We start from the raw sequence: 20,064 nt of genomic DNA, 5'->3' as shown, positions 1-20,064 counted from the left end.
GTTTTGAGTGGATATGGTATGTATCTCATCGAGTAGTGATAACATTTTAATATTTTCACGAGCGCGAAGACGAGATATCCCGGTATACCATTTCAACTCAAAACAAACACATTTTCTTTTTTATTTTATACTTATCCGGTGGCAAATGTGACTGATAACCATTGACCGATATGGAATTTATTGCACTGATAGAATGCAGTATTTCATTAGTTAGCATAAAATAAATATTTTAGCATACAATAAAAAGAAATGTGTTTGTTCTCAATGAGATATCGAAATAAGGGAGACAATTCTGATAAGTCGCATTCGTAAAAATATTGAATTGCCTCCTATTGATGATTTTTATATTTCGATATATAGTAAACAAAAACCCTTCAAAGACTTCTTGTTACAAATAGTCTGACTGATCATCACCAAACCTGATCTGTAATATCATTGGATGGACATATCTAAAGTATGCCCAAATCGTTTAGCTGGAACCACAGGGTCAATGTTTTTACACAGAACGTAAAAATTCTCTCCTCCACAAATAAAAGGGCATAAAAGTAAGACTGTTACAAGCAGCATTAATTTTGTAAGTGTCCTTTACCCAAATTTGTTCAAGCGTTATACCTAGGACTTAAGTTGGGTCCGCCACAAAGAGTTATATTACGAAAATTAAAAGAAATGTGTTTCTACTATAAAAATACAATGCTCAGATGTAAAATATGTCACATGAAGCATGATAAATTATTCTTAGATTTCCAATCAAACACATTGTTTCATAAATTTTGTTTTCAGACTGCTGGCTGATTTTCAATCAAGGAAAGCACATAGGGTACATGTCAGGGACAAAGATCTTCTAAAATACCTCCTTTGCATAGTCATCGTCGTCATAGGTTATATGGCAGCATGGACAGCAGTAAATATAGATCAGGTAAGTCCTGTATGGCAGCATGGACAGCAGTAAATATAGATCAGATAAGCCCTGTATGGCAGCATGGACAGCAGTAAATATAGATCAGGTAAGCCCTGTATGGCAGCATGGACAGCAATAAATAGAGATCAGGTAAGCCCTGTATGGCGGCATGGACAGCAGTAAATATAGATCAGGGAAGCCCTGTATGGCAGTAAATATAGATCAAATAAGCCCTGTATGGCAGCATGGATATCCGTAAATATAGATCAGGTAAGCCCTGTATGGCAGCATGGAGAGCAGTAAATATAGATCAGGTAAGCCCTGTATGTCAGCATGGACAGCAGTAAATATAGATCAGGTAAGCACCTATTTTAAACAATGGACAGCAGTTAATATACATCAGGTAAGCATGGGTAACATAAATATAGATCAGGTAAGTCCTACATAGCAGCAAGGACATCCGTAAATATAGATCAGGTAAGCTTTAATGTCAGTATAGATGTCAGGAAGTACAGGTCGGGTAAGAACTGTATCGCAGCATTGGAAACATGAAATATTGATGAGGTAAAAACTGTATGGTGACATGGGCAATAGTACATATATATCAGGTAAGCCATATAGGACAGCAGTAAATATAGATCAGATAAAATGTTTATGGTGACATGGGCAGTAGTAATTACAGATCTGGTAAATCATTTACGTCACTATCGTTATCTATGAATAGATTTTTTGTATTTATTGGATTTAAACCTGCACAGTTATGACATCTTTCTTGCTTTAAATTATGAAAGAAGACCCAATATGCCCATTCGAGCGTTATGTCGGGCATGAGCGAGTAACAAGCTTCCGAAAGATAGCTGGGTGGCTTCCTCATATGAAATAATTCTTCACCCAAAGCGTCGTTTCGAATCCATAAGTGTAAGGGTCAAATTAGCGACCATCAAACACTCGGCCGCGGAAGCCCCTAGTCAATTAAAATAGAGGTCAGGTAAGCTGTACTGTACCATGGGTAATATAAAATTTAGATCATCCATGGAAAGCAGTTAACGGAGATCAGATGAGGATTGTACTGCAGCATTGGCAACAGTACTTATTGATCAGGTAATATATGTCACTATGACCAAAAGATAAATATAGACAAGTTAGGTTCTGTACGGCAACATTTATAGCAAAGGAAAATCTGTATCACAGCATTATGAAAATATGTTTATCAAATTTGACATATAGAATGATGCCAGTAGTTATGACACACAGTTATTAACTTCACGAAGCCCTGTCGGGGATGTAACACCGGTTCTTCCATCAGCCTTGTTTACCCAATGTCTACAATTGCAGTAGACTGTTAAACACTGAAAAATAGTTGGATACGAAAGTGTACTCTGAATGTTTTAGTTACATCTGGTTTTGTAGATAGGTTAAATTATGTCCTGCTAAGTAACAAAATTTCGTGTCAGTCATTAAAGACCTTATAAGATCGCATGTATTGTAGTATTTGATAAAAATGTTTTAGTAAATATTAGTAGGTCGTTAGTGACGGAATATGACTTTTCATTTAGGTCGATTTTAAAACAGCGTATGGGCAATTGTTGATTGAGAAATATTGTTCAAGTTAGTATTTAAAAGCATTAGCTGTAAGGCTGCAATATGGGCAAGAAAAAATTGGGTAAGAAAACTCAGAGTTTTCTCAAAACTACTGTTTTTCACTAACGGTCTTTTTTTTGTCAGCGACGTCGAATATATCATAGACATATTTCACGAAGATTACCTGAATATACATCTAATATTTTGCCTTTATTATATAGGTACAGGAAGGGGCGAGTCTTATAGAGACAGGAACTACATCCGACGATGAACTCAGTTATTTTATCTGCAAATCAGGCTGGTGGGATTACTCCACAGAAGTTGGTAAGTAAATGAAATGTGTGAAAATATACGCGTACAGAGACAAAATATACACTTTTTGTCATATATATTTTTTCAACCCTATCCTGATATTGAATAATAATAAAGAGCTAGCCGTGTACATATATTATATATCGTCTTTCAAACTTCTTGGTGAACAAACTCCCGGGTCTATCTCGAAAACTCAAAATCCTAGCCGCTGGCGATACCTCTGAATCAACTAGACGTATTTCAAAGGTTCTGGCTGAATAGTTTTTAAGGAGTGATGACTCTCTAAATGTCATTTTAGAATAAAGATTGCCAATCCTTGTTGAGCGTTATTTACAGGTTTTACGTTTAAATGTTTTTTTTGCAAAGTTTAAGGCTATAAAATCTTAATGTAAGTATTATCAAGGCTACTTCTCTGAATCTACTGAACCAGTATTTAAGGATCATGTGAAGATTCTGGGACCACTCCTCGAGTAAATTGTTTTTTGAAATTATACCTGACAAACCCGTAATATTCATAGCACATATGTACGGAATTGTTCGGTAGAAAATATTTCTATAGGGGTCACCTTATTCGATAGTATGTAATTTGTGTTAAAACACATCGACTGTCCACATACTATTTGGTAGAAAATATCAAACTCCTTTTTTAAACATATTTTCCTCTAAACTTGTTTTTGTTGTGTGTCTGTCATACTTATTTGGGTACTCTGGGAAAGGAAAAATAACTTACTTGTATATATTTTGAAACATTGCAGTTTTTTTTTTGTCAATTTGACAGCTCTACTTTCACTTTCACTTTGCAAAATTTGCATTATTTTGAAATCTACATGGTTTGTTACATTTTCAACTCCCGGAGCACTTGGAGGAGTATGTTAGACACACACTAATCATAAAAGTAACGAAGAAATGCTTTTGAAAAAGATGTTTGATATCTTCTACAAAACATGAACAGTCAAAGTACATGTGATATCGGTCAAAATGTGTTGTTCAATAGAAAATAACCTGTCTTTTCCTGCGTATAATGAACAGCTTTGTATATTCGTTATACTAAACCAAGTCCTATGTGGTATATAAAACTAAAACAAACATTCACCCGATGGAGGTTTCAAAAAGTATTACGAGAACCTTAACGCAAATCCCTATAGTGATTCAGTATCAATAAAGTCTGTAGGAAAGTGCTTTGGGCACATTGTATACAACCAAGTATTGATAGGTGAGTCTGTTCAAGAGAGGGTAATGCAACTTGTAACACCCCTAATGCCCCTAGCAAAGGCTTGAGCGGAATTCTGTTAAATAATCCTAAAAGATCGAGCTTAGTATATAGCCTTGTTTTGCGGTTTTCGCTCTGGCACAAACTATATGCGGACAGATCATCTTTAAATTAAATTTAAGTTGAATGGGGATACATGTGTTGTAACAATAAGCAGTTTCAGGTGTCTTTAATCATTCGTATGCTGGGTTAAGTGCATCACATTTTTATGGTGGTATTTTTCTGCTAAGAGTTAGCTAGGTAGGTATCACGATGATATTGTAAACTTTGCAGGAAACGTGTTTATTTTACTGTAAACGTTTCGGCAATAAATAATATTTTCTAGATATATTTTTTTTTCTGAAAATGTTTGAACATAAAGCTCCGCGTTAATGCTTGAACTTGCCATGAGATGCTTAGTAGCTATCAAGATAATGTTTTAATTTTTCCAGCAAATATCTATCTGATAACATAATCGCAATTAATTATATTTTCTAGATTTGCTTTTTATGTCCAGGAAACTTTAGGCTATTGCGAGAAACATTTTCGGAAAATTTCGAAATATCAAGATAATTTCTGAAAGTATCTAGATAGGTATCTAGCTTACAAATGGCATCTATGGGCACTTACGCAAAACGTATCGAGATCATTTTGTAATTTATCGCAATAATATATCCAGTCTGAGAACTTTCTATTATTGAGAATATCTTTTCAGAAAACTTTATCAAGATATTTTTTTAACTTTCATGGCAGAAATATGTCACGATGCTATTTTTATTCTTAATTGCTAAATTATTAGTCATGTGTGTTGCTTCTGTAAACGGGGTCAATTTCACCACGTGTAAAATAACAGAGACAATATGAAAACCTACTAAAGCAGTTAGACAAGTAAACAGTCAAAACAATACATAGAATGCTAAAAGTTTAGTAAAGATAGAATATAAGAGATACATTCGAGAATGCATTAAAATTGCAGTATTTGTAACTGTTTTGGTTGACAAAGATTATAACAAAATATAAATATAGGTAAAAGTCAGTTAAATTCCATTCATTATGTTTAATATGTTACTTTTCGTGTGACTTATTCCATTTCTTTGAATAAATTTATTTTGAGTTTCAGGTGTGTTTTGTAGTAGAAATACATATGATATACATAATAGAATATTTAAAAAAGGGAGAAATCATTTAATAAAAGTCGGATTTAATGTAACTTTTCTTGTATAGGTTTAGCAAATGTAAATAAGATTGATTTATCTACAAATCTAGGGAAGTTCGAAACAATTTATGCTGAAACATCCAATAATTCATTTATTATGTATAAATGTACTTCCCCATTCTCTAACTTTTTAAAAAAAATCACATTTGAATTAGTATATTCATGTATCAGTTTTGCTAGAAAAGTTATTTTGAAACCGACTTAGCATATGCGTAAATTCATTGTCCGTGCAAACAAGTCCAGTTTATACTCAAGGTGTCCTGACTCTGCATTAGATTCACTTCCTGGAGTAGAGCGCATGGATGAGTTCTCTTAACACTTTTCTTTTCTCCGATTCCGATCCCTGACTGTCTTCTCCCGAATCTTCACTATCATCGCCTCGAATAGTCTCCATTTTCTCACGAGCAACTTGGCAGGGATCTGTTCCTTCGGTTTCGCCTTCTCTAACGAGCAGTTGCAGTACACGCCTGGCCGGATTTTCTTTGGGAATCGCACACATCTCGATTTTTGCTTTACACTCATTTATCTTTTCGTCCAATTCCTGAAGTTCTTCCTGCAATTTGCAAATACTAGTTATAGTTATAATGTAAAGAAACACTCTCATCGTATTGTAGTTTCGACACTCATTAAACCTTAAAAATGTCCCATAAAATAAGCTCTTATTGTATGATCTATTTCGAATTACCTCTCAATGCACACTATCACATGACTTGCACGATGCTAAAAATAATGTCCTTTTTCAAATATAGAAACACCAGATGTTTATAATGTTTACTTTTGATGTTGTTTCCTTATTAAACTCTCAAGATAGTGTAGTTATATAGTAGCTGATTTCTGCCATGTTGAGTTAGTTGAATTGATGACGTTATATATTTATCTTCGAATAACTTAATCATTTTTCGGAAGAGATACGTTAGGGGAATTTATCAATTCATGCCCTAAAGACAACAAGATTAGACTACCATTGTGTGAAAAAGGCAAATTCAATTTTCTTCTGATACATGCACCAAATACACGGTATTCATTGCTGATGTATTTTTATTTTGTAATTTTGGAAATATTACTTTTTGAAATCAGCTATTATAATTCTTTTGATTTTAGTAAGTCAAGCTTTTTGATGATCTCCGACTCTCTGCCGGACATGATATATAGAGAGTAAAATATAAAAAAGCAACGAACACAATCATTTGTAAGGTTTACGTTATAACACTGCATGAAAAGTTGTGAAATTAAAGAGAAAGAACTTAACAGGTACATAAATATAGATTACAGATATTGACAGTTTTCAACTCGCTCCTTCGTAAAGGATGGACTTTCCTTATACGTTATTAACTCAAAGATAAAAACAGAAGAATTTGTTGTATAACTAGTATAAAATTTTAAGATCTCAGCACAGTGAACATATTGTGTATTTTCGGCCTGTTTTTTATCAATATTAAATTCTTCCATAACTTGGCGACGTCATTAAAACACAAAATTGTATATTTCAATTTGGCAAAATATGGTAATAAATATTTATTTAACCTTTACCCTGCTGATGGCAGATGGTCCCGCCTGTGCGACCAGTGCAGACCAAGATCAGCCTTCACATCCGTGTAGTCTGATCATGTTCTGCACTGTTCGCTATTCAGTAAGTTAATTTTCAGTGAACTCCCCTTTGAATAATAAGTTGAAATGTCTAAATTGAATGATGGACTTGTCCATTTTAGAAATTTAGCAGGGTAAGGGTTAATTACCTAAGAGCAAATTAGACACGTCTCAAGAGCCTGCATTTAAATGAATATGAAAGAAAAACACGGAGTAACTAGTATTAGGTATATTTTGACGCAGCTGTTTTTATGTTGAATCTTACATCATCAGTGTTCAGATCACGTCGCACAGTTTCTTCCAATTTTATACGTTCACCGTCAATGAGTCTTTCACACTCGTTCACGTCTGCTTCGACGACGGCTTGTTGCTCACTGCCTTCTGTCGCAGAACGAACACTAGCCGGACTTTCTTCCGAAGGGACCTCACCTTCACAACGTTTCATGGCCCTTTCACATGGCCCCTAAAGAAAGTAATAAAGCTTGAATTAAAAAGGAATTATGCCCAACAGGTTCATCATTTTATTGTTTCTTTTAAAGTTTCTACAGCCCATCCACATGCCTATTTAAATAATTAGGAAAGTATTAAAATGCTCATTATGCATTAGATATTGTGGCCATTTTGTTCATATTCATACTGCTATTGTTTCTTTGCACTTTTCCATAGTCCATCCTCATTCCATCTCGCCCTAGAAATGTTTAGGAAGAAATCAAAATCTTAACTTAATACGACATTATGGCTATTTTAGAGGTTTTTCTTTATCTCTCAAATGCTTCTCTTAGTGTCTTCATTCTCTACAAATATATAGAAAAGAAAAAACTCCTTTTGTTTTTATATATTACGACCGCGTGGACCGTCCTCGTCTTGTTTTACCTACGTAATATGCTTCCACATGTATGCTTCCCTAGATATGAAACGCATAGGAAGTAACTGAAATAAATCTTCTGTTATTTAATAGAAGATGGCGATCATCTAGTTCGTCCATTTCCATTTTCCAGTTTTTACCCTACCGTTACTAGAGACATACAGAACACGTCTTTCACTTGTTGCATTAGGTAAATGAAGATTATCTTGATATGCACGAGTGATATACAATACATACAAGTGAAAATGTATTACTTCGGAAACGTTATATTTCACAACGTACTTTAACACCCTGTTATCATTGTCAACGTTAGGAACAATGTGTATTGTACTTATTAGGTTTTTATTAAATAAATCACAGACGTTTGAAGCTTAATGATTAATCAATAAAAAAATATGCAAGTAAGATTTCTTGAGGACATCATATACCTCTGAAAGGGGCCCAGTACTATTTCATAGTATATAAATTGGGTGGGAAATGATAAAACATATACTTGTTGGTAGAGCTCCAAGCGCCGGTGATAAAGTGAAGAACTCTTAAGTACACATTACTTAAACAGAGACAATTCATCACTTCGTCTTCGTTGGGTGTATACGATATAAAGGATACATTGGTGTATTATTCCAAATCTATCCATCAAAGGGCCAAATCATACGACGAAGCAGAGAACTGGAGATTATTTAAAAATCAATTTTAAAGAGATTAGCTGTCAAAAATATTTTGAATTGTTCAAGAACACGAGAGCTCTTCAATCCATTTAATCAAAAACAAATGGCTGCATTTATATAACTTTTTTTTCGGCGACGCCGTCTAAATTCGTTTTCGTTACCTATGCCACGTGACTTCAGTTTACAAATCAAACTACTTGATAATGCATTATAGACAATTTATCAAAATGGAAGATTTATGCAAGACTCTTCCTGATTGGACGAGAGTGTCAATTTCTTTCACTCTGTTGATTGTGCTACGCTGAGTGAAATGTAGACAAAGCGTTTATCCTAAACGACGCTGTTCACAGTTTTAAAGCTAACTTTGGCTCAGTATATTTAGCAAGAATATTGATATATCTCAAAATGATAAGTAAGTTTAATAAATATGATAAAAACCTGTTCAAATACCAACATATATCAAATTAAAGAAAGAGCTGAATACCGTCTGCGTATCACATGAATAATGGTGTGATAAGAGTCTTTTATGTAGAGAAGTGCTTTTTAAAAGATTTTCCTTGTTACAATTGTCGTCTGTATATGAAAAGGTTTCTTGCTTTTGTGACTTATTCAGATTGCATATTAAAATGAGTACTTGTTTGCTTTGATATATTTGTTATAAATTATTTAACTGATTTATTATATATAAATATTTTTCTTTAGTATGGTATGCAAATATTGAACTCAGTTGAAATCTGTTTCATTATATATATGCTATATAATGACTGAATCTCATTAGGTTGAAATGAAGGTACGCTATATGACTACGGTCAAACTTTGTTTATGAAACAGAAATATTGAAATAATTACAATTGTATGTTTTGCTTGAAAAATTCATAAACTTCTTTCCTTATTACAATTCGCCGGCCATCATTTTTAAAGATATTTCTTGTTAAAGCTAAAACCCTTATGTGTAAGTCCTTAACTGATCTTGCAATGAGTATTAAATATAATACGTAATAAGATCCAAAATGCGACGAAGTTTTTATATAAAGAGTCTAAAAACGAACAGCTGGATTTAACCCTATGCAAATGGTCAAAATGCCAACCATCGAGGCAGACTGTCTGTATTCCCGACGCCCCCGTGATACTAGAACTGTTTTATTTAAGTTATGTTATCTAGTTGTGATAAGTACCTCTCTGTCCTCTGAGCTGTCCGGCTTCTGTTTTGGTCTGCGATTGTCTCCTCCTTGTCTTCCTGGTCCGTGTGGTCGTTGGTCACGGCCTCTCAAATAGAAGGGTGAGGCCAAAGTGGTGGACACGAAAACCACGAGTAACAGTAGGGTGAGTTTCATCTTGACGATGTGAATTTTCTGAATCTGAATGGAAATAAAAGAATTATGTATTCTAAACGATAAACTATATTTAATTCAAATTAGCTTATTACTTGTATTTTTGCGAGGATCAACTGTATCTGACTGTACTCTATATTCGTACATAATACCTTATAACTACTATGATCTGGACATATTTATATTTTTTTCAACAGCGACAGTTTATCAAGCAAATGTGGACTGAATCTAATCTTAAAATTAGTATTGCGAAAAACCGATTTAGTGTATTTAAATGGATTATCTGCTGAATTATCAATATTTCCCTGTCTTTGAAATTAACACAAATAAACTAGTTTGAATGGTGCGCTAACTGTAGGCACATGCTGTAGTAAGATATAGATATTGAAATCGGGTCATTTTGAAAGTTTTTGAATGTTTACAAATGATCCCATTTTACAATTTTAATCACCATCATATAAGGAAAACATAGAAATTGATTTTACATTCTTTTAAGTTTTAGTAACATATAAGAGATATATATATATTGAAAACAGTACATTTTTTTAATAGATAGCAGCACAAATTACAGCTGTTTGTATACACTTACTGAATGTGTAGCCGGTCATTAGTCAAATTTTACCCGATGCCCAAATGACAGGGTCAGTAGTTTTGACTATTGACCCGTAAACAAGTCAGTAATTGTTTTGATACATGACAAGGTATTTTTTCTTCATGGCTTGACTTAAGGCTAGCAAATTTTATTGTTGACCTATAGACTGGTCCGTAGCACAAAACAGTTTTTATAAGGAATCAAGTTATAATCCCACAATACTTTACAGTGACACTTTTGAGAGCTTTTCTACGTATTTCTTAGGCTAGACTACAAAAGTGTGTTTTTTTATTATTTATTATTAATAGATGCTGCACAGAACTCGCAGAAACATTTTATTACAATGACTACCTAAAAAAGTTCTTACTACTTATTTTAGAAAAAATGTGACATAAATCATATCCTAGATTTTTAAGATAAAAAGATATAAAGACAAATAAAGACATACAAACAAACAAATATCCACTATATTCGCTGTACACTTTTACCCTGTATAAGAAAAACATATTTTGTATCAAACTATACGAGGGAAATAGCTTTAATAACATTTGTATTAAGTCTTTTTGGAGGACCTCTAACTTGTTGTTTGTCAATGACAGTAAAACCTGTTTCAATTACATAAACATAATTTTTCCCATATGAAAAGAAATTACAGTGTGTTTTAAAACCACACGTTTGATTTTTAGAACTTAAATGAAGGCACATTATATCAGATGATCTCAACTAGTAATGTATAAAGATGCATTTACTCAACTTTAACGTTAAACTATAGAGCCTGACATATTTTTTAACTGGACTCAGCCTTGCCAATAATAGGAAATGAAACGTTTTTAGATACAAAATATTTTGTAAATTGCTTATTGGAAATGTTAACCAAATATACAAGTTTGTACAATTGACATGATGGAATAAGTTTACTCACTTTAAGAACTTAATGTATTGGACCCGGTATGACCCACAGCAACGTCTGTGTAATTACATTTTCTCGTAAGGCAAAAAAAAAAAAAAAAAAAAAAAAAAAAAAAAAAAAATCGGCACTCTTCGGACGTAAATATAACTCATATAACGCGCATAGCTTTCCGTAAAGCCGGAGAATGCCGAAATCGCTTACGGAGAATACGTAATTTGCCGATTGTCATCAAAGGTCCTAAGCTGGTTTCATGCAAAAAAAAACGTCAAATGTCCTTGAGGTGTTTGATTAAAGTTTTAGTTTTCAACGAAAAACCTGTGATAGGAATCAAACATCATGTCAATTTGAAACATATTTTTAAACGAGGCTTTTTTCCACAATGTATACAAGCACGCTTTAAAGCTTTTGTTATCTAGGTCAAATTGTATGTTGAACATTAATTCTGTCACAGCCCGATTTGTTTCCCTATTAAACAAAGAAGACTAAAACCGTGTGTTAGTATGCAACACACACACAGTTTATACGTCACATTTATTAAGTCAGAGCATCAAACGTTATAGCGGCGTGCTGGAAAAGAAAACCACGGAAAAACAGGCAAATATTTGAAGAATATATTCGAAGATGAAGATCATATCGTTGGTAACGTGTTAGAATCGAAATATATCTCATGTAGTTATTTGCTTTTTAATAAAAAACAATGTTTGTCGTTCAGATGCGTATTATTATCGGGCTGTACCTTCGTGATATAATTCTTTCGCATCTGGACTCCAAGCAATGATTTTGTTCAACGACAAATTACAACATGAGATATATTATTTCTTAAATAAAATCATCTTGCAATGAATAAAACATCTGTAATAAAGTTTGAATGAAATTTTCCATTTATTTTAAAGAAAATAAGTATAAATTTGACTTACTTGTTGAGAACCAGTAGACTATCCCGATCCCTTCTGAAACTGTCCGGGACGGCGTTGATCTATATAGTCTTAAAATCGTGACCAAACTGGGAGGATAATTTTACTTTTTTTCTATTCGCTGACAATAGAATATAATGAAGTGTTTGAATGAAATCGTAAGAATATAATTTATTTTTGACAATTTATAAAAAAAGATTTCATTGAATGTAAACATTAGATACCTCAGTTTAAATATATGTCATGTAAAATTATTGGCATGATCTTTTGTGTGTATTATCAAAATTATCACGAAGTCTTTCATCGGTATTTATGTTGGAGGACATATTTTTTAAACAATTATTTGAATGTATAAATGGGAGACCTTTGACTCATAATGAATGTTTCTTTTCATCTTGTCTCACGATATATACGGTTTATACCCGAAATGCCTGACTTTATCTGACTACAGAATTTTTATTGCACAAAACAGATATCAGCTGTCAAATCTTAAGCTGCAGCTTACAATAGTAAAGTAAGTCTTTAAGGTCATGCGGCAAATAAGGTGGTTTAAAATATAAATATTATGTATAATGTCTCTAACAACGGTGTGTGTGGGAGGGGCAGGGGGAGGCTGGGGTTGAGGTTGTAGAGAGATAGTTTTGATAGATTGCAGGATTCAAAAGTTGCATATTTTCTTTAGTTAAGACAAAATTATTAATCTAAAAATGTTTCGAAAACCTTTCATCATGTGGGTGTATCACGGGCCCTTGCTAATGAAAGGCATATTGAGTATCAACTACCTTATGCCTCATCATGTCAAGAATTTGAGCGTACACAATAGCGTGGCTTGCAACATCAAAGACCGAGCATATAGACATACTTCCAAATGCGTTTTCAGGGTAAAGTAATCGATAGATGAGTGTTGTGGTAGTCACGTTATTGGTACTTGAGGGTTGTGACAATAACATAATAGGTAGCTGAGCTGAACTTGGTCGGACTGCAAAGCGAGTCTCTGTTGTACCTTTTAAAATTTGGGCGTAGATCCTTGTATACGATTGAAAACGATAAGTTGCTGTTATCAGTTACCAAAATGTATTTAAGGGCTGCATATGGTATTCATATTTTCTTTTTTAATGAACTGATGTAGACTTGATATATTTGGAGTGCCAGCAGAAAATATACTAATGGGAAAAATGCGTGCATTCTCGGTAATACTTTAGATTGTTTTTGACAGATAACTTTGTTTTTTTACATACTTTTATATTCAAACATAATTTACATCTGCAGCATTTTCAGTTTTGTTTTTTTATTTGGCAATGTATTTCACACATTTTATATATACTGCCAATAGGTAAAGCTATTACCAGACATTCGGTAAGCTTCTAAACAAACTGACTTTAACATTTTGCGGACCTGTCTGTTTCTATGGAAATGTGTATGTTGTTTTCTTCATTGCATTCACTTGCTTCTCCATATATATTGTTGGTCACATACATTTCGTTGCTTATAATTTTTGAACTCTGACACAGTTGATCAGTCAACATTGTATGCCTTCTGAAGTCTGTTAGCAACGTTTGTTTTGACAGCTAAAATTACGTCTTGACATACATTGTACGTATTCATAAATTCTTTTTTTCAAATGTTAAGACGGATTATATTTGTTTTTGATTTATAATTACTCCAAAAATATATCTAAAGCTTTTGCTTACTTTTCCCAAGGTATTTTGTTAAAATATGAGCCCTCACCTACATACCCATACGTCGTCGACTAAAGCGTTAACTACGCAAGATAATTAAAGACGTTTATAATAATGAATGGTAAGCAAACTCTATTTTGAACATACCGGATTATTTTCGTTATTCAAATACAGTCACGATATCTTCAGATTTTACCATTCAGTCGTATACTTTTTAAATACGAGTAATTTGAATAGTAGATTTTTTTTATCATTATTTAAGGGTGATATTAAAAAATAATTCAAAATATGCATTTTTGTTGCATCTTACATTCTATTATAGATAGAATAGAGAAAGTTTGTTTGTTGCGTTAAATTTAACGTATCGGATTATTATAGTCACGATATCTTCAGATTTTATCATTCTTTTGTATACTTTTTTAAATATGAGTAATTTGACTAATAGATTTTTTTTATCATTATTTAAGGGTGATATTAAAAAATAATTCAAAATATGCATTTTTGTTGCATCTTACATTCTATTATAGATAGAATAGAGAAAGTTTGTTTGTTGCGTTAAATTTAACGTATCGGATTATTATAGTCACGATATCTTCAGATTTTATCATTCTTTTGTATACTTTTTTAAATACGAGTTATTTGACTAGTAGATTTTTTTTATTATTATTTAAGGGTGATGTTAAAATATAATACAAATATGCATTTTCGTTGCATCTAACATTCTGTTATAGATAAAATAGAGAAAGTTAAGTTTGTTTGTTGCATTAAATTAAAGTCATATTTACTAAATTTACCTTAAAGTTTGGCGACGTCGTATTTTTAAGTACGGAGGGAGACAATAGGTGTCCATGAATACATTAGTTCAGACGGGGATAGATCAATAAGGTGCGGACCAAATCTTTCTGTTACCAGCCGTACGTTCGACTTCATAGCGGCTTAATGTCAGCTCGTTTGGTCAGAAGCAGAAAAAATAATGTATGCATCAACTGGAATTGCCTACCAGTACTGAACCAATTTGCTGAAAATTATTATATTTGCCCGATTTTTTCGATTAGTTTCGAAACTTTTTCCATCTTTGTTTGTAGTATTTATAGCTCATTTTTAATATAAGCATCTTGTAATTGTTCATCCATGAAAGGCGAGTGCCAAAAAGAAAATAGACAAACAAAAATTTTATACAGAGAACATCACTGTTAACTTTGAAATTAATTTAAGATAAAACTTAAGAATAATTATATGGATACCACACTGTGTTGAATAGATATTTCTATCTTTGTGTCCTTACGTTTAAATATTATAAATTGCCTTTAACATGTTTTCAGTTTTCAAACACTTAAGAACGAATTATTACCTCTCGTGTTTAAAAGATATTATATATGAAATTGCTAAATCGTGACTATAAATTTTGCATTATAATAAATCTGCACACTAAGCAAGTTGAAAAAAATATTTACATTAATTTATTTAGTTTACTGATATTTTCATTCTTTAAAAGGCTAGAGATTTATACATTCTAATATACACTTAAAATAAATTTGAAATTTGAACTGTAATTTTACTACATAATAAGCTCGGTTATGATAATTGTATAAACTGACATGTCGTAAACCATAACGGTATTGGAATAAAGGAGAATTATTTAACATGCGTATTAAAGGTTGCCAATACATACAGTATTATCCGTTGTGACTTGCACATTACAGCATTTAAAGGTATCTTGGGTGGTTATTGGGTCTTTTGTGTATATTTTAGATATCATTAATAATGTAATCGCATGTTTTGTCATGTGTTAAAGTCTGGCTAATATTGTATTTTGAAAAATATTGTTGACGAAATTTCACAAAATGTTTTCATGGACATTTTTCTTTATCCTAAGTAAGATATCATGTCATTATCGTAACAATCTAGCTTTATATTAAGTCATATTAAATTAAAATATACATTTTATGTCCAACTTTGCTAAAATTACAATTGAAAATATGTAATTATATTGCTTTCAAATATAAAAATACATAACCGTTTGTTTTAATTAAATTTAAAGTACGTTTTTCTTTTTATATATCACACCATTGGATTTCATCAAAATGATGAAAAATATAAACAGTATTTATTCATACTTAAAGGAAAATCAGTACAATATATTACGAAAACTTAGATCCCCCACTCTGTTTATATTAATTATCAAATCACTGTAGTTTTCAGGAATATATATTAATGTTTTTATATTTCAAGAGAAGTATTTTGCTAATGTTCACAGTAAGCACATTTAGTATAATATAACTTATGACTAAACGGACATGTTGTTTATTGTGTTCTGTGTATATGCATACCTACACTACAGCGAAACCATTTTTACTAATATTCGGTTTTCCTCTATATGCATTATGTTTGAGGGTTTTAGCTCACTTGAGCAAAATGTGCTCCAGATGAGCTATTATGGACACCCTGTATCCGTTGTCCGTAATCAACAGTGTGGCTGTTAATACTCTTGAGGTCACAATTTTAGTCCAGCTTTTAATGAAACTTGATCAGAATGTTGTATAACATCTCGGACGAGTTTGTTAGTAAGTCATCTTTGGCCAAAAGCTAGGTTACTAGGTCAATTAAGAGGGAAACTTTGTTAACACTATATAGGCCACATTTTCTAACTAATCGTCATATAATTTTGTAGGATTATCTATCTCTCTATAATTCAAAACTTGGTTATCTGAGACAATTTACTAGGTCACTAGGTCAAATTATATAAAGAAACCTTCATTACATTCTACAGGTCACATTTTTTACTTGATCATCATAAATCTTTGTCAGAATGTTTGGCTATATGAAATCTATATCGTGTTGAAAAGTGAGGTGCCTGAGTTAAAAAACTATGTGGCTAGGTTAAGTCACTAACAAACGTTGTTTACACGCTATAGACCACGTAACTTTTCTGCTTGATCCTTATGATACTTGTTACGACTGTTTACCTGTTTAAAGTCTAGGACGAAACTTTAACTCGGTCACTTGGTTGAAAAACTAGGTCGCTGGATCAAATGAGTAAAAGCACATAAAACATGGTCAGAAAGTTTGTCTCTATCGAATCTACTTTGAATGACATCACAGAAATGTTTCTTTGGTGATCCTAAACGAAGTTTATTAAAATTATTCCATTTTGTAGAAAACGTGGTAACCAGAGACGTTATTCATTTTTTTCATATACAATGTATGTTTCAATAAGGTGAGTGATCTAGGGCCCTGTTGTTATTTTTCAGCAGACGTTTTTTCCCTGGTGTTCACCACATGAGTTCTGTGTTTTCAGTGTATTACCACGTCTCAGCAGAAGTAATTTTCCATGTTCGATTTGGGTTATGACTTACATTTTTGTATGTCCGTTGTAATATTTATCCTGGTGTTCGTTATGGTTATATTTCTGACGATGCTGGGTATATATTGTCAATTTCTCCATATTTCAGCAGCAGTATTGTTCCCGATGTTTATATATGCACACGCACGCCTCGGGCGGGGCGTATGTTCTCCGTGACTATTTGATAAACGACATTGTGTCTGAAATCATTAGTCCTCCACCTCTGATAATTCATGTGGGGAAGTTGGCAGTTACTTGCGGAGAACAGGTTTGTACTGGTACAGAACCCAGGAACACTGGTTAGGTTAACTGCCCGCCGTTACATGACAGAAATACTGTTGAAAAACGACGTTAAATCCAAAACAAACAAACAAACAAACAAACAAACAAAGCACACGCACGCTATTCCTTATATCTATATTCCTGGTGAAAACACTGTTCTCGACGTTTATATATGCGTTATGTCCATATTTCCGGCGGAAGTATCTTTTCCTGATGTTTTTATACACACGTAATATGCGTTATATCTATATTTTCAGCGGAAGTCTTGTTCCTTGTGTTTGGTATATACTTGTGTTATAGAGTACGGGCTGCGCCATCCGAGTATTGTGAAGGAACCTATGTCTCTGCTGCGATATGCTACGAATGTTTTATTTCTACTGTCTTTTATGTTTTAAGGTAAGTTCAACACACAGACTACACTACCAATTGATTCAACATAAAGATGCTTTTGTTTGAATTTCCTAGTGCAACATTTTAGATAAATGTAACTACTCGAAATCATATTCAATGTAATATTCTGTAATATTTATCTTTTGATTTTAATCATCAAAGTCTGCGTTGACTTTCGAAAAATAATAGCAAACCTCTGCCATTCTATGTGGTGTATCAGCAACACAAAATTGTATAAAACACTACTGTTTAAAGTATCGACAATATTGTACATGAGCAATATTGTTATAATTCAGTCTTGTTGCAAAATATGATGTTGTCCACTGAGTCGTTGCAATTCAATAATTGTCTTGTATAAATACTCGCAGATACGTTTATTGCGGAATTATTTTCTAAATGTTTATTTTCAGGCATATATATTGGTTAAGTTTACATCCCGATTACTTATTTTTGATGTACTTTCTACGATGTCAATTAACCGTCAGTGTAACACTTGTATTAGTATTTGGTTCTAAGGTAATTCTGCTTTATTTATTTTATTTACAAAAAATATTATATTGCTCAAGGTGAGAGATTGAGAGATCATGACAACTCATCAGGTGTGCGGTGTTTGTAAACATTTTAAGTGTCTGTAGACATCTCTCTGACACCATTTTTCGACAGAAGTCGACGTTCCAAAAATATAAGGGCGAAACTGTTACGTAAACGACTTTTATGATCTATACGATTTCCGAAACGGTATTGAAAGGGCAGTTATTTGATCATAAAGTCTTAATTGTGTGACTATGTTTATTGAAACAAAAATAACAATTTTTAATAAGGTCGTATCTGTTACGTACGACAAAGTTTTAAGATCATGTAGGTTTTAGAAATATCTTCTGTTAGTAGTAAACGGTCGTCACTTTCATCCTGAAATGTTGCATATTATTAGATTTTTTGAAGCAACAATTTTGTAGTAAATAGGTAGTCAGTAGCAGATACGACCTTTCATTACTGACAACGATAAAATGACGTATAAATAATTGCTTTAATATCATCAGCCTCACAAGTATATGTCAATTGGTACTTTAAGAGTTAAAAAGTTTCACTATGAGGTTGCAATACTGGTACAAACAGTTTCGATGGGAAATCTGTGAAACAAAATATGTATTTTTTTCCCACTTTTTCTCAGAAGTACCGTTTTTCACTTACGACCTTTTATTTCAGGCAAGTTCAAACGGACCCGCTAGGCCCATTTTAGCGAACGGAACTCCTAAAACACCAGTTTTATTTTGTAATAAAATCCCAAGACTGATCATTTAGATTCGTCAAAAACATGGCTGCTAAGGGGCGTGATCTCCTAACTTAAATGCAAATAGTGAGAAGATACAAATTAAAACTATCAGAATATTTAGAGGCGGTTTGATTGGGTCTATTGAACCAAGGCAGACGTACCTACAATGACACGTTTATTTGTCTCTTCCGGTCCATCTTAGTTAAAAGAATTCAGACTAAACTTTAGATGCACCTTGTATATTACATAAAATGTCTATTCACAATAAATTGTTTAAATTCTACTCATTTAAATTTCGAATTGCCAATAAATAGCCTGCAACTGTAATGTCTGTTATGACACGTAAGATCTACAGTTTGTACTTAGATACAAATTAAGAGAGTAATATTAATGTATACATTGCAGTTACGGCTTACATATTTAGCCTTACCGTAGTTTGTATCTAATATTACGGATTCATCTGGCGGGGATAACGTGCGACCATACTGGAGCTGAAGAGTGCGATTTGATGCGCTCAAAGCGGTACCCCGCATTGTTCTTTTCATTTGTTTGGTGTTTCCTTTTCTAAGTTTTTAACGAAGTCTTTGTTATTATTTTGTAAATGTCTTCACATCAGCACATACACTGCTCTACGTTTCGAGTTTGGAGGCTGTGTTCAGAACTTCTTTGAACGTATATTTTCCGTTTTGTTTTTGTGCTTTTTGTAAGAGATGAAATTGAAACGAGTTGACTCAAACATTTAAGGTTCTCCAAATCTTTCGTTGTAGTTATGGTACGCACATCGACCCCCTGACGAGCGTCAGATCAGGAATAGGGCATATTCTTCATCAGATGTTCCAGACAACATGGCCCCTGAGGTTATGAAATTAAATGTTGGCATTTCATCCAACGGGGATGTAGATGTAGGGGACGTAAGCTTAGCAGATATGGATCCAGAAGATATTAGGGTATATATTTTTGTTAATCTTTGTAAA

The 20,064-nt window shown here is 32.9% G+C and overlaps 2 protein-coding genes across 3 annotated transcripts in view; one reads left to right on the top strand and one right to left on the bottom strand.

Annotated features, from left to right (window-relative positions):
- Positions 1-20,064, top strand: part of LOC123537820 (probable G-protein coupled receptor 158) — a 76,138-nt gene that overhangs the window by 50,472 nt on the left and 5,602 nt on the right. Inside the window, exons 6-10 of the mRNA XM_045321665.2 lie at positions 781-916; positions 2,701-2,803; positions 17,685-17,823; positions 18,228-18,333; positions 19,858-20,037. Coding sequence (XP_045177600.2) covers positions 781-916; positions 2,701-2,803; positions 17,685-17,823; positions 18,228-18,333; positions 19,858-20,037 — 664 coding nt within the window. The remainder of the gene's footprint in view (positions 1-780; positions 917-2,700; positions 2,804-17,684; positions 17,824-18,227; positions 18,334-19,857; positions 20,038-20,064) is intronic.
- Positions 4,950-12,285, bottom strand: LOC123537821 (uncharacterized). Of its 2 annotated transcripts, XM_053529376.1 has the most exons (5): positions 12,127-12,284; positions 10,748-10,788; positions 9,552-9,734; positions 7,109-7,306; positions 4,950-5,809 (listed from the first exon to the last, which is right to left on the bottom strand). In XM_053529376.1, the coding sequence occupies exons 3-5, from the start codon at positions 9,708-9,710 to the stop codon at positions 5,534-5,536; spliced, it is 633 nt and encodes a 210-aa protein (XP_053385351.1). In that variant the 5' UTR covers positions 9,711-9,734; positions 10,748-10,788; positions 12,127-12,284; the 3' UTR covers positions 4,950-5,533. The 2 variants fall into 2 exon arrangements, with proteins under 2 accessions (XP_053385351.1, XP_045177601.2); XM_045321666.2 differs by lacking the exon at positions 10,748-10,788 and having other exon boundaries at positions 12,127-12,285.

The sequence above is a fragment of the Mercenaria mercenaria genome, chromosome 18 (assembly GCF_021730395.1).
Source record: "Mercenaria mercenaria strain notata chromosome 18, MADL_Memer_1, whole genome shotgun sequence".
Lineage (NCBI taxonomy): Eukaryota > Metazoa > Mollusca > Bivalvia > Venerida > Veneridae > Mercenaria > Mercenaria mercenaria.
The sequence above is the reverse complement of the archived record's forward strand: the minus strand, read 5'-3'. Positions and strand labels throughout refer to the sequence as shown.

Bases quoted from the DNA above. Each gene is read 5' to 3' on its own strand.
- LOC123537821 (XM_045321666.2), bottom strand. From the start codon at position 9,710: ATGAAACTCACCCTACTGTTACTCGTGGTTTTCGTGTCCACCACTTTG. The intron at 7,307-9,551 runs GTACTTATCACA...TACTTTCTTTAG, and splicing joins ACAGCTCAGAGGACAGAGAG to GGGCCATGTGAAAGGGCCAT. The intron at 5,810-7,108 runs GTAAGATTCAAC...TGCAAATTGCAG, and splicing joins GTGATCTGAACACTGATGAT to GAAGAACTTCAGGAATTGGA.